Source organism: Crassostrea angulata, chromosome 2, assembly GCF_025612915.1.
Source record: "Crassostrea angulata isolate pt1a10 chromosome 2, ASM2561291v2, whole genome shotgun sequence".
In the NCBI taxonomy this organism is placed as follows: domain Eukaryota; kingdom Metazoa; phylum Mollusca; class Bivalvia; order Ostreida; family Ostreidae; genus Magallana; species Magallana angulata.
The window spans coordinates 77,727,364-77,742,215 of NC_069112.1; the positions used below are offsets into that span (position 1 = coordinate 77,727,364).

A 14,852-nucleotide genomic window follows, 5' to 3' on the forward strand; every position below is an offset into this window, starting at 1 on the left:
TTTTTTTTTTTAGAAATTCTATCAAATTAGATAACCATTGTTGTTGATGGCATTATAATTATATCATTTGTGACTGTCCTTTTCTTAAGACTAAAAGTAACTTATATGTGGAAATGAAATATACATATTTTGTATCTTTTTTCAGTATTGTAACATTCGCTTTTTCTGATATAGGAAAATGAAAACATAAACTTATATATGGATTCTCAATTTCAGATGACCTATGCAATTGGTAAGTACAATATTCGCAAAATGTATAATGTAGACTTTAGAAGAAAAAAACAGAATTTGATAAATTTATTTGTTCACCATTGAACTAATATCCAACGAAAAAGTAAGATATTCAAAACCAATCGGTAATTCCCGCAATCATTTTGATGAGATCAAAATTCGGTTCATAGTTTTTTTTTTCCGGATAAAATCGCTTATTGTTTGTCATAATGCTAATTTAATTTTGTAATTGATTGCGTGTCAAAGAATTTTTATAACACCAATAGGTATAAGTCAAGGGTTAGCCTTTGTTGACTTGCGGTTTTATCATATTTTGCTTAGTGGTATATACTTCGAGAGCAAAAGAAGACATCGAGAAAAGATCAAATAAAATGACATCTATCTATCTATCTATCTATCTATCTATCTATCTATCTATCTATCTATCTATCTATCTATCTATCATTAAAACAACAATCAATATAAACCTTTTCAATCTGATTTACAGGATTGTATTAAAAGAAGCTCTTAATATTAAATCAACCCATTTAATAAAAACTCTACAGCTTCCCTATCTACAACAACAAAAAATGTCAATACTATCAATTAAAGGTGTATTTCAAGTGATTTTGATTCATAATTGAACACATCTGCTTAATGAAATTAGTATTGCAAATGTGATTGAGCATACTGCTATTAAAATGTGAAAGTGATGGATTAAAAATCTCTCTTTTTTTAATTGTTGAGATCAGTTCGATTGATCGGTTACACGCTATGAGCAGTAAGCATGCAATGCAATATGCATGCACGAAGACAACCGAAAAGGGCCCGGCATCCATGAATATCAAAGCCGAAATTGTAACAAAGGGTGTGAGATTACTCTTTCAATATTATGATGGGTTGTCAAAAGGCGGAGGGAAATTTGAATGATAGGCGGTATTTTATGATATGTTGGAAATTATGCAAACTTTTCATTTTTTGCATAATTTATGAAATAAAATGAAAATCAACGTTATCATTCGGTACGATTTAATTGTGCTCTCTTATTGTTTTATGTACCAAATCCTATACAGGACATTTGGTAATCATGCAATGAAATTAGAATTAGAGGAAACATTTCGTCCCAAAAAAATCGTAAAAGACAAGGAAAAAAGGTTTTTAAGTTGATGTATCCTTCGATGGGTCAAAGATGAGTATTTAAGGATATCACGTACTGATCTTCACTGACAAAACTAAGATATTAACATAATGCGCATCAACGTCATTGCACAATCATAAAATTCAATTCAAAATCTAAATGGAACAAAAAATGATCTGCACCAAGAAATTCATTTGTGAATTAAGGATCATTAAATTAATTTTTAATTGTTGCATGATGAATAGCTAAAAGCCGAAAGGTTTGCAGTGACAAGGCATCCAGATCACAAAAACAAGAGACTGGGCATGTACTATTTATCTCGTTTAATTTACAGCTGTCAGGGAAAGCGGTGGTATATGGGAGAGGGACATTGATAGATGAGAGCAGGGCCAATGCAAAATATCTTATTAAAATCCCTTCAAACTAAATTATATGGTAATATCTTATCTTTAAAACCTGCATTTATAGCAGGCCTGAGTAGTCGATGTAAGTACAGAGCATAAAGATGTCAGATACTAGGCACCATCGGATCTGATATGTATTAAAATATTTCATGCTAAAATTAGAGGGAATCATACATCTATAATGTATGGTAAATGAATTAAAAGACAAATAGTTAGAAGTAAGGAATTTGATCTCTACATACTTTTGTAGAAAATAGTCTTCAATTATCTCACATTCTGTCAGAGGTAAACGTACTTGATATTTCTTTTTTCACCTTAGAACTTATTTATGATTAGATCATTAGTGACACATCAAAATTGAATGTGTTCAAATATAGCAATAATTTCTTCCTTTCACAGAAGTCTGAAATGTAATCTCAAAAATGAGAGAGAGAGAGAGAGAGAGAGAGAGAGAGCTGGATACTGTGGTTTCATCAATATTCGTTGAATACCAATTTTCTTGGATTTCGTTGTATAGTTGATCAACTAAATTAAATGTTCATTGAAGTGCAATTTTTTTTAACATTTTGTATTGATAGGGTCATTGGCCACGAATTTACGTATCCTTGAAAGTGTGATTTTTACTTTATCCACGAAAATTGATGCCCTTGAATATTAATGAAACCACAGTAGTTTTCTTCCTTACACTAGTCTGAAATAGAATTATACCAGGGAAAAGATCAAAACAACAGTGTAATGTTATTTATATCATGTATCTAATATCAAACACGTCTATTTAAATTCAAATTCCAAATAAGGAATATAATTTATATTGAAGAAACTATAGATTTTTTTCGGATTTACAAAACTTGTTCGTTTTTATTTTTTTTTATATGTGTTAAGAACCGTAATTGTTGTCAAAAATTGTTGTCAAAAATCACAAATGAAAGAGTGTTTGGCCTTTTTCTAAGCTATATTGATCTCTTTCAAAAGAAGAGCACTTATACTGCTGGAAACAAATGTTCAAATTTCAAAGCTATGAAATATGGAACTTTCCTACACTAGATAATACTGTGTTCTCTTCATGTTTTTAGAAACATATCATTATTAGTTAAATCAGTATTTGAAGAGCTAATCAAATGAAAGCAAATTTGATAATTGACAAATATCATGTATTACCAACCCTACATATCCAAGAAGTTAATACCATTACTTTATAACTTCCATGAATACGTTCATCAAATTTCTGTAGAGATATTTTTTGTACCTCAAGTTCGTGCTTTTTAAAATGCTGTGTCAAATTCCCACTAATTTATAACCGTCCATCGTGACGTATACGTCCCTAAACCGGAATGCTCTGTTGTAAGACGTGCATTCTACTTGACTTTTAGTTTATTTGGCTAAATCAGTGCGCAGTTACAATAACATCGTGCATTCATATAATGCGCTTATATCGCATTTCTTGACATGTATCTGAGGAAACTAACCGCTGCTTTTTGACATTCTGTCAATGATATAACCAAATTGCTTCTTCTGTAAACATGTCTTGAATAGCTGAAGTGTTTCACAACTGTTTATCCTTAATCTATTATGGTCCATGTTATATAATGTTATATAATCCTTATATAATGTTGTATTCTTGTATTTAAGACGCATTTCAGATGTATTTTCGGAATAAAATACTAATTTTTGCCCCCAAACCTGTCATGCGAAAGCGATATAAATGTACAGTAATCAATTAACATGCCAATTAATTTACACTCACATTCTATAAAGCAATGTTTTATGAAGAACTACCATCATTTGTGACAAGCGGAATTTGTAAAATCAGCATTATTTTGAAACTTTTTAAGAACAATGCTATAAGAGTTAATCGATAATACGAGTGTTTGACGAAACCTTATTTCACATTGGCAGTGTTCAATTACATAAAAATCTATCATACATTGGTGTAATGTTACATGTACGGGAAAGATTTATATTCGATATATTCATAACAAATGGTTAGATCTGCAGGAATGAAATTGACTTTGCTGTAAGAGTGAATTACTGTGGAATCATTAGATTTCGCGGTGGCTCAATTTTAGTGTTTTCTTGGGTACCTCACAACCACGAATTAACATCCTCCACGAATTAATAAATTAGAGTTATAAAGCTTATTTCCTTCTGTAGGTATAAGAAAATACACAAAATTTCATCCCCAAGAACCTATAAAATTTCAGCAAATCCACGGCAATTGGCTCCCACGAATTTTAATGATATCACAGTAATCATTAACATATTTGTTATAACCCTTGTTAGCTGTATTTGTGTCCTAACGCATGCCAAAATACTTAAGATATGTGTGATGGTTAACAGGCGTCTAACATTGTTGTCTAACCCTTGTTCGTTTGTAGGACAGTTACAACCATTCTGTGAAGACCCAGCGGACAGAGGCCCTTGTAATAAGTTAGAGCTGCGCTACCGTTTTAACGAGGATAGTGAATATTGTGAAACCTTTCTGTACGGAGGGTGCGCCGGGAATAAGAACAATTTCAAAACCGTCGGGGAGTGCGTGAAGGCGTGCGTGGATGGTAAGGGCGTGTTCGCGGACCTCTGTAGCATTTATTAGGTTCTTAATTATCCTGAATATAATAATTGAAGGTTCACGTTACACACTGTAGAATGTAATTTTTTTTAATTTAAATTTATTATTAACAATCAAAGCATATTATTTGATATTTGTATCTAACATCATGAAAATAAAATGTAGTGAAAAAAAGGACCAAGACCAGTCTTTACAAAAGAAATCCGTTTTAAAAAAACAAAACATTGGGGAAGAAATGTAGTTAATCATCAAAATAACACACTATATGCACCATTACAGAGCCGAAAGGATCAATCTGTGAGTTTCCGCCGGACGCCGGCTCCTGCTTTCACGCCACTCTCCCTCGCTACTATTACGACGAGGAGTCGGAAAGCTGCAAAATATTTTATTATAGTGGTTGCCAAGGAAACGAAAATAATTTCGTATCGGGAGAGGATTGCAAGACAAAATGCAAAGCGTTGTCATGTAAGAAAAGCACGTAGTCTAGACAACAATGCGCATGCGCACGATGCATTTAAATTTATATATTTTTTAAATTTCAGTTCCGTTCAAGTAAAGTATGCAAACACAAGCATGGCGAGAGTTTGCACCATAGTTAGAATTAAATTCGATTTATTTTCAATGTTTTTTTTGGTCAATGAATATTAAACAGTGTTGCATTTGTTATTTTGTATTAAAAAAAAGGTATCTCATTTTCAGTTATGTTCAACATATTTCATTCCAGCGTCCAAGAATTGGTTTGAGTAATGTTTTCTATAATATAACATGAATTCTTGTTGAGAGATGCAAATGTTACGTTTTTGTTTTCTGAATTGCAAAATCTTTTTATATTGATTTTATAGATATCCACTCTTAATTGTAATAACATTTAATATATGTTGTAATTACAAGTTGAGATATTATTTTAACTTCTTAATTGAATATAAATTAGCTTAATCATAGACAATATATATGTTGCCCTTTTATCAAATACTCGTAACCAACAAGCATTGCATTATTTATTTCTATTTATGCATTGCTTATTCAATGTTGCAAACTTTGCTAGTGTTGTTGCTTGTTAAACACGTGCAATGCCAGTTTCATGTTGCCATGTTACCTATAACCATATAGATTAACCTTTGTCGTTATTTGAGCGTTTGTTGTATTCTATGATGTCTTTTTTATATTTTTGAATCTCATAATCGATGTTCTATTTTTAAAACTTAAGTTGATTGAAATAGTTCATATAAAGTTCTTTTAAAGCTAAACACGTCGGTAAATAAACATTTTATGTGTTAAAATTAGTTTGCATGTCATTAGTACATTATCTAAAGGCAATAAAATTGCTTGAACTAAATTTTCTTACCAATTTTATCCCGTTCTCTTCCAGTTTGTTTTGACACTTTTAGGAAATACAAATTTCTTAAATTATTCTTTTTTCTCTTCAACAGTTGAACCTTTGCCAGGAGGACAAAATCAGGGCTCCAACTACCAGTGGAACAGCCCTGGATCAGAACCCAGCTCCGGAAATTCCTGGAATTCCCCTGCCACTACTCCCAATTGGAACAACCCTCGACCGACGAATGTTGTAAACCGTGGGTGGGGTAACCACTACAATAGTGACCACAGTAGCCACAACTCTCCTCCTCCTAGGAAAGCCCATGCACCACCGGCACAGTACGATTTTAACAGCAACCCAAATAATAACAACCATCGCCCACCGCCGCCAAATCACAATAACAACCATCGGCCATTGAATAACAATAACCATCATCCTAATTATAACCATAATTCAAATCACCGGAATAGTCCCAACCATCACCCTAACCAAAATGGCGGGAGTTCTATATCATTTGTTGAGAACGATCCTAACAACCAGAAACAGAAAAATGTTCCACCTGGCATTCAGCCTCCAGAATTACGAGAATACAACGGGAATTCCCCGTGGAATAGTGGAGGATGGAATGGTAATAGTGGTGGATGGAACAGTAACCCGTATCACAATGAAAACAATGGAGGCGGTGGCGGAAACGAATGGAGGTCCAATGAATCTCGACCTCCCAACTCTGGTCATGGCAACAACAATAATGGATGGAATAATCCTGGCAGTGATGGTGGTAGCAGTAATAGTGGTGGTGGTGGTAATGGGGGAGGAAGTAATTGGAACCACTCTATGTCCTTCAAAAGACGTGTTGGGCCTAATGATCAATCAGGGTCGGGAGGAAACAATGGTCAGCCACATTGGCAGCCAAATAATGGTCAGCCCCGAGGCCCAATGTCCCCCATGGCACATATGGCTCGGAGATTTGGACATAATCCATATGGAATACCACCTCGCACAACGACACCAGAGGATGATATTGTAACGACTCCTAGTACTCCAGTATCCACTACTCCTCCGTACAACTATAACTACAACCATGCACCACCGCCAAGAAACAATCACAATCATAATTATAATTGGGACAGTCCTCCAAACCCACCACCTGCTAACAACCCTCCACATAATCCAATCCAGCAAGCTCAACCATTCCCATCTAAACATATTAACAACGCACCTCCGAGACGAAACAATATTCCCCCTTATAATCCACCTCCAGCAGAACCAAATTACAACTACAATAAAAACCCACCAATCCCGCCAAAGAGAACATCGCGTAGACGTTTCGCACCAGACTGGGTACGGCAGCAAGAGGCTCCATCTAATAACCAGCAAATGGCTTACCCCCCTACCACGACCGCCTTGCCACCACCACCTCCCCCAGGACCTGCCAATAATCTCCCTCTTCCAGGGAAAACGTCTTGGGACAACATGTTTCGTAGGAAGAAGGAGTCGGCGATTGAACAAGTAAAGTCTGCCCCAACTGAAATAGCCTCGTATGATTTCGAGGCTGGTTCTTCAACAAAATCAAGCACAGTGCCTGCTAGAAGAAACTTTGATCCCTCTATGGAGAAACCACAGCAAACGCATTTACAACAGACTGAAAACAGTATCGCTCCTTCAAAACATAATATAAATCAATATGACTTTGAAGCAAGTGTCACTAAACACCAAGATATTCCTTCAAATGCGGGTCCTCCTCGGAAGAACAATGCAAATACACGACCAGTTACTGAACAAAATGAAAGTTTTCCTCCATCTCGAAATAATGCAAACCAATATGACTTTCAAGCAAGTCCGAATAATGCAGGAGGAAATGTTGGTCAAAACGGAGTCACCAAGAAATCAAGCGACGATATTCGAAGAGAAAATGCAATGAGAATGTTCAACAGGCAGATGCAAAATGGAGATCCGTCATCCGGCGCAGTTCAAAGACAACCGGCATTTGAACAGACAACAAATGCCCCTTTCAAAGCTCCAGTGTCAAAATCTACGTACGATGATCAATATAGATCTGTATCCCACGAACCGGTTACTAGTCAGATCATTAATCATGGTGGTGATGATACTTCTAGAAACAATTTCGACGACGCTTTGAGAACCAAGGAGAGTAAAACTGCAGCATCTAATCCTGGTGGCATTCCAGGTGGGTTTGATTCGTTCTTAAGACCGAAAGGACGCCATGCGCCAACAAATTTTCAAGAACAAAATGAGCAACCTCCAACACAAGGTAACGACCCATTGCCACCATCAGCTAGAATCGGTCAGCAACAAATTCAAGCGATGGAACAAACACCATCACATGGCCACGCACCGCATCGGAACATTGATAAACCAAATAACAATTTCGACAGGTTTTTCAAATCTAAGGAACAAAACGTTAATAATGCAAATTCAAATGGGGCCGGGGGTGGCTTTGACAACTTTTTAAAACCCAAAGCTTCTCCTGTTGAGAGAAATGTTAACTCTCCTTGGGATTCGAAGAATAATGCAGATCCAAATCGACACTTGGGGTCAAATGAACACGCATCTCCTAATGATCCGCCAATAAACAATAATCATCATAACAGTTTCGACAGTTTTAGACGTTCAAATAAATGGCACAAAGATCCCCAGACTGCAGAGTTCAACTCCATTCCAAACAAAAAACAAATGAATCACCATAACGAAGCTTTACAATCAAACTCACCGGCGGAAAAGAACAACATACCAGACAATATATCAACAACACAGCATAAAGACATTCCCCAAATGCCACGCAAGTCACATTTCGGACACAGGAGTCACAATCAGTATACTAACAGAGAGGCGTTTGACCTGTCAGGTTCCCACACTGCCCCTACGGCAGTGCCCACTAAACCTGCCTCAGTGTTGTCAGGCGCCGACCTTTACACGGGGGTTTCACCTACTCTAGGTCAAGGTCACGCTCACTCAACAGGAAGACCAGGTTTTGGAATATCTCCCGCATCTCATGCAGAGTCTATGGACACCTCAGCTCTGAGTTCTAATACAGAACCTTTTAGTTTAACAAGGACAACTCCGCAACATCGTGTCCAGCAGCCCGACCAAACCCAAAACAATGATCAACGATTTTCGCAGCAAGATAACAGGCAAGCATGGGATCCTCGGGGTTCAAGTAACAACATTCAACCTACAACACAACCTGTGACACCATACAATGATCGAGTCAATACAGAGCCCATTAGTGTCACAGTAAAAGATACCACTAAATTGAAAAAGATCTTTGGGCAAACAATGCCCCCAACGGGAAATACAAAAATCCCAATCGGATATATTCTTACCCATAAACCATTCATTGACAGCATTGGATTGGATAAGAATTTCCCTTTGCTGTACAAGAAATTTCTTGAAGCTCTGAAATCTGGTAAACTACCTGCTAAGGATTTTCAAACAAGTAGCGACGAAAACGGAAACAATAAACAAGTTAGTGTAGATAACCAAGGGACAGGAAACACAGACAACAAACAACAAACAGAACAAGGAAAAATGTTCCACGACAGATCGCCTTCTTCACATCAAGAATTATCAGTGCATACTAGTGGAGTGTCTACAGAGCATCAAGTGAATAATCAGAATCAACCAACCCCAAAACAACAAACACAAAAATACCAAACTCCACATCAAACTCCACAACAGGAAGTTCCTCGATACCATGAGCAACAAACTCATCGACAACAAACTCATCAACAAACACATCATCAACAAACTCATCAACAACAGCAAACTCAACAACAAACACATCATCAACAAGAAAGAGATCATCAACAACAAACTCATCAACCACAGCAAACTCAACAACAAACACATTATCAACAAGAAACACATCATCAACAACAAACTCATCAACCACAGCAAACTCAACAACAAACACATCATCAACAAGAAACACATCATCAACAACAAACTCATCAACCACCGCAAACTCAACAACATACACATCATCAAGAAACACATCATCAACAACAAACTCAAAAACAAACACATCATCAACAACAAACACATCATCATCAACAAACTCATCAACAGCAACAAAGTCAACCAAATATTCATCAACAAACTCCGTTAAAACAAGATCATCAGCAACAACATTCCCAACAGGAATTTACTCAACAACAGCATTGGCAAGCACAGAGTCAACCAGCACAAGGTCAACAAAATCACTGGGATCAAAACAAACAGCAGGAACAATACCAAAATAACCAACAACAACAACATCAGGACGTTCGTTCACAACAACAACAACAACAACAACATCAGGACGTTCGTTCACAACAACAGCAGCAACTTGCCATGGCGCAAAGAGCTCGAGAAAGACAGCAGAGATTAATGACAGAATCAAGCAACCAACACGCAGGACATGGAGGGTTTAATCAGCAGTTCAATCAGTTATACAGAACTACCACTGCTGCACCGACAGAAGCAACAACCCAGCCTTTCTTTAAGAACACGTACCCACCAATATTTAACATGCTTGTGAAAAATTCCTTGCCACCGACTCAAACCCCAATGCCTGAAACGTCTCGTCGACAAAAGGATACTTTCCAGCAGCAGCAGCACGAGCAATCAACAAACCGCTATCTACCAACTAATAGCCATAGACAGGAATCGAATCCGTCATCTTATGTACCCGAAAGCTCTCTAAGATTGGGCGGTCCTGCCTTTAACCCAGTTCATGACAATCTACCGTTTGGAAATCACATTTCTGGTTCAGTTTTGGATAGTGTTCCGGAAATGCAGCTGTACGAAACCCGCGAACCCGTCTTGCCTATCGATATGATATCTGAAAACAAAACAAAAACAGAAGATATCAATATACGCAACTCTCAAAATATCATTATGGATAAAAATGAGAAAAACTCTATGAAACTTTCAAGTCTCGATCCATATTATGCAAAGGACATGCCATCCGGAACAAGGGTAGAAAAAATTTCTACCTTGACCCCCTCCTATGTAGAGACTACATATTCTAGAGCTCCAGCAGTCCAAACAACGGCGGCTCCAATAACTGAAAGTGTGTCCAACCACCAACGGCGAATACCTATCAGTCACCAACATCTACCGGCCAACCAACGACACAATCAGACCAGTTTCGAATCAAGTTTCGGTCGATTTGGAAATTCAAACCAGCAGTTTCGAAATCAATTTGGCAATATCAATCAAGGGAATAATAACTTCCAGAATTTACCTCAACACAATCAAAACCAGGAAGACACCAGCGCTAGTCAATTCAAGATTCACAAAAAGACACATATAACAGTCTCTATAAAGAGCACACAACCGCCGACGTCACCCGTACTGGGTATCTATAAACAAAAACATTCTTTCGAAACATCAGCGCCACTATCTCACAATGGGCGTTCAAGCCACGTTCAAACTCCAGTCAAAGACATTATACCAGAACATCATTCCGTGAGAGGTCAACAGAGAGACCTGCATGCTGGATCTCGGTCCCAGCCAACTCAGCGGCAACAACAGGCCGCCCAAGCTGGGTTTGTAATAAGCCAGGTTAACAATGGCCAGTCTGCTAATCAAAATCACCCTAACAAAGAAAGCCATCAACCTTCAAATACTAAGCAACAGACTCGTCAAACAATGGACACAGTTGGGACGTCAGCGGCCTTCAACCATCAACATAATAGACAGGTTAATCAACAAAGGCAACAAATGCAAGCTTCTCAATGGAGTCAACAGGGTGCTAGGCAAAACGAGGGTAACTCACATCATCGACAAGTCGCGCCAAAGCCTCCAAACATGGGTGCTGCTCCCGACGCAGGATTTATCATTGTATCGCCAAAGGAAACTGCTTCCTCTTCGAGAGCGCAACAACACAATTCTGTTGGAGTTAACAAATCAATACAAAAACCCGAAACCAATAACTTACGTTCACCCACCCCCGCCCCAACTCAGGGGTATCTGAACTTCCTAGCAGACTTTGGAGGAATTGAAAATTTCGCCGCCTCTCATTCAAGGCAAAGTCAGAGCAAACCTGGCGGTAACACTCAACAAGCTAACACACAGAACCACAACGCAGCATCTGGGACGTTCTCTAGACAAAATACAAACCACCAACAGGTGGCGCAGAACACACCAACCAACACCGTCAGGAACACGGGTACACAGGGCTCGGCGGCCTGGGGGAGAAGGCAATTCTCAAATCGATTCCAGAGCAGACCTGGATTTGGAACAGGTTTCCAGCAAAACCAGAGGAACTTTCAACCCAGGTCAACCACCACCACTACCACCACCACAACTACAACAACAACGGCGGCGCCACCTGTCAGGCGCCACTTCACAAACCACCGACGATCTCAGCCTCGGCGTAAGTTACTTATAATATAATGAAATAAGCTCAACAAGGCTATGTGAAGTCTTTCACACTAATCGAACGAGTAATGAACAATTCTCACTAAAAATCAATTTTTAAAAATATTTTATTTAAAAAAGAAGTCGTACTGAACTGATCTTAGGTGTTATTTTACTTATTTATGAATGCAATGTATTCAAATAGCATATTAAAACGCGTGTACACGTGCTGAAATTGGCAATAATACTTATCTATCTTGACAACCTGTGTACATTTTCTTCCATTTTCAGAGGGGGCGTCTGGTAGCTCCCAGAACAGGTGTAGAGAATCTAAGAATGAGGGACCTTGCAGAAGCTGGTCCATACGCTACTTCTACGACCCCGCCCTCGGAAACTGTCGCCAGTTCTACTACGGAGGTTGTGGCGGGAACCAGAACAACTTCCGGTCAAAGTCCGAGTGTTTAAGTACATGCTACGGCTCTTGATGAGTTAGTGTTATATATTCATAAACTTGGTTTGAGGACTTCCTGTTGAATATTCATGATCTTGGTTTTGAGGACTTTCTGTTGAATATTCATGATCTTGGTTTTGAGGACTTTCTGTTGAATATTCATTAGATTTAAAACTATGTGCAATCGTTACGGTCATTTCCTGGCGTGATTCACAAACGTGTTTTTCGTGTGCATTATTGTTTGGTATCATGACCAGAAGAAATATATTCGCCAAGAGGAAATCACACAGAGAAAATAGTCTACCTCATGGACCAACTACCACACATCATGCTACAGACACGAAACAGCATAGGAAGAACGTAGCGCTGTACCAAGTAGAATATGTGCATATTCATGTTTTTCTCTGGAATTATTTAAATTTGAGCGTGAACTGAAAGGGTGAATTTCGCGAGGATATTAACAGGGGCACTCTGTCTCAAATACATTTCTTTTAAAGAATATTTTTTTTCTCGAAATTCCGTTGCATTGTCAAATTTAAACAATCCACGAAAATAAACGATTGCACACGAGTCAGAGTTCATACATGAAAATATGAGTGTTTAACGTTGTTGGACATTGTGATACTGTCGGCAACAATTTATTTTTATAGATAGTTACGTGATCCTTGCAGTAATAGGAACACTTTAACGTTATCTTCACTTTTATAACTAAAATATGTTGAACACAAGTAGAGACAAAAAATTAAACATTTGTATACATGTATATATTATAATTATATATATTTTCAAAATCGGATAAACTAACTTTTTTCTTCTTTTCTTGACATCTGTCTTAAATGATTCAACTTTTCTTCATATAATTAATCCCAATGCGTCACAATCAATCAAACGACCAAAACCCTGGAACATACCACGTGTCTAATCAAGTAGAAAATCCATATCAATTATTCATCGCCATTAATTTCAACATTCACCAAAAATTGTGTGATATGGCTAGGGATAAACTTATAAGGTAATCAAATATATCATATAAAGTATTCTTTGCTGGAAAATGTAAATGAAAGGATTTGTTGCCAAATTATCTAGGTCCCCCCACCCTCGATGACAATATAAAGAATTGCAATCAATATAGAATCCTGTACTGTTTTATGCAAAACTTTTTGTAACATTTTCTGTATTTTTAGAGTAAGGTATATAAACACGTGTCTCCGTCAGAGATATGGACCATTTTCGCTGCGATGTTCTAAGCTGCATGTTTCAGGAACACCCTGGCTCAATTTAGAAACGTTTATTTGTCGACAATGGTTGCTTGACCACTATAAAAACACATCAATCTCATATTTTGTTCCCTATAAAATCGTCAAACTAAGAAACTGTTCAATTGTTTCGCTTTACGGAATTTTTTAAATGCAGAAAAAAAAATGTATTTCAGTTGTTAAAATGCATCTATTATGGACTTAAAATTTTTCTTTTAAATCGGTTTATCCAGGTTGCTTCCTCCCCCCTTTCTAACGGTACAAGGGAGCTCCAAATTTGTTTTCAGAATGCAAAATAAGACTCGTATCTAGATTCTTAAAATGCCTCTCTGATGGATAATAGATATTTCTGTAAAATTATTTAATCTCGTTTTCTTCATTTTTTTTTCTATACCACACTGGTGTACGGCAATGCTCGGTACAATGGATGCATTGTTGCCTGTCCTTGGCTTCCCTTTTCTTATTTGTTATTTACCCTCCGTTATGATTGATTTTGTAAAAAACTTTTGTTGTATTTTGTTGATAATTTATTTTGTGATCAATGATATATAATGTTTGAAATCGTTCACACAATTTTTACGGATATATCACAATAATTTATGTTAGAGTGTTGATTTGTTTATTCAATAAAAAAATTAAGTTATATGTAGCATGGGCTTTTTCTCTCGTTATCTTACATCAATTTATACAAATTTAAACTCTTTTTGTGTCATATTACACAATGCATTACATTTGATAAATTCTGCATTCTTCTTTCAACATTTAAGGACCCTATAAAAATAAAACATCTCTCTCTCTCTCTCTCTCTCTCTCTCTCTCTCTCTCTCTCTCTCTCTGTTCTTTAATGACCAATATTTGGCTGAGAAGATGGATTCGCCATCTTATAAAAAAAAATGTTAATGAGAAACTCTCAATTTCACTGTGAAAGCATTGTCTGCCTGGCAATCAAATTAATTAGGGGGGAGGGGGGGGGGGGTAGTTTAACACAGCAGAGGCTGTCAAACTACTCATAGTTCTGTAAACATTGATATTGATTAATTTTAAGTGTCAATTCAGGTATTTTAAAATATTTCATGAAAATAATTCTGTACTTCTTATTCATAACATTAAAATGAAGCCCGCCCTGAAATATTCATGCCTCGA

The 14,852-nt window shown here is 37.1% G+C and overlaps 1 protein-coding gene across 1 annotated transcript; it reads left to right on the top strand.

The window, feature by feature from the left end:
* Nucleotides 1–3,659: 3,659 nt before the first annotated feature.
* On the top strand, nt 3,660–14,756 carry LOC128170919 (homeobox protein 5-like). The gene is made up of 4 exons (XM_052836669.1): nt 3,660–4,304; nt 4,598–4,783; nt 5,749–12,018; nt 12,294–14,756. The coding sequence occupies exons 1-4, from the start codon at nt 4,079–4,081 to the stop codon at nt 12,485–12,487; spliced, it is 6,876 nt and encodes a 2,291-aa protein (XP_052692629.1). The 5' UTR covers nt 3,660–4,078; the 3' UTR covers nt 12,488–14,756.
* The last annotated feature ends 96 nt before the right edge of the window (nt 14,757–14,852 follow it).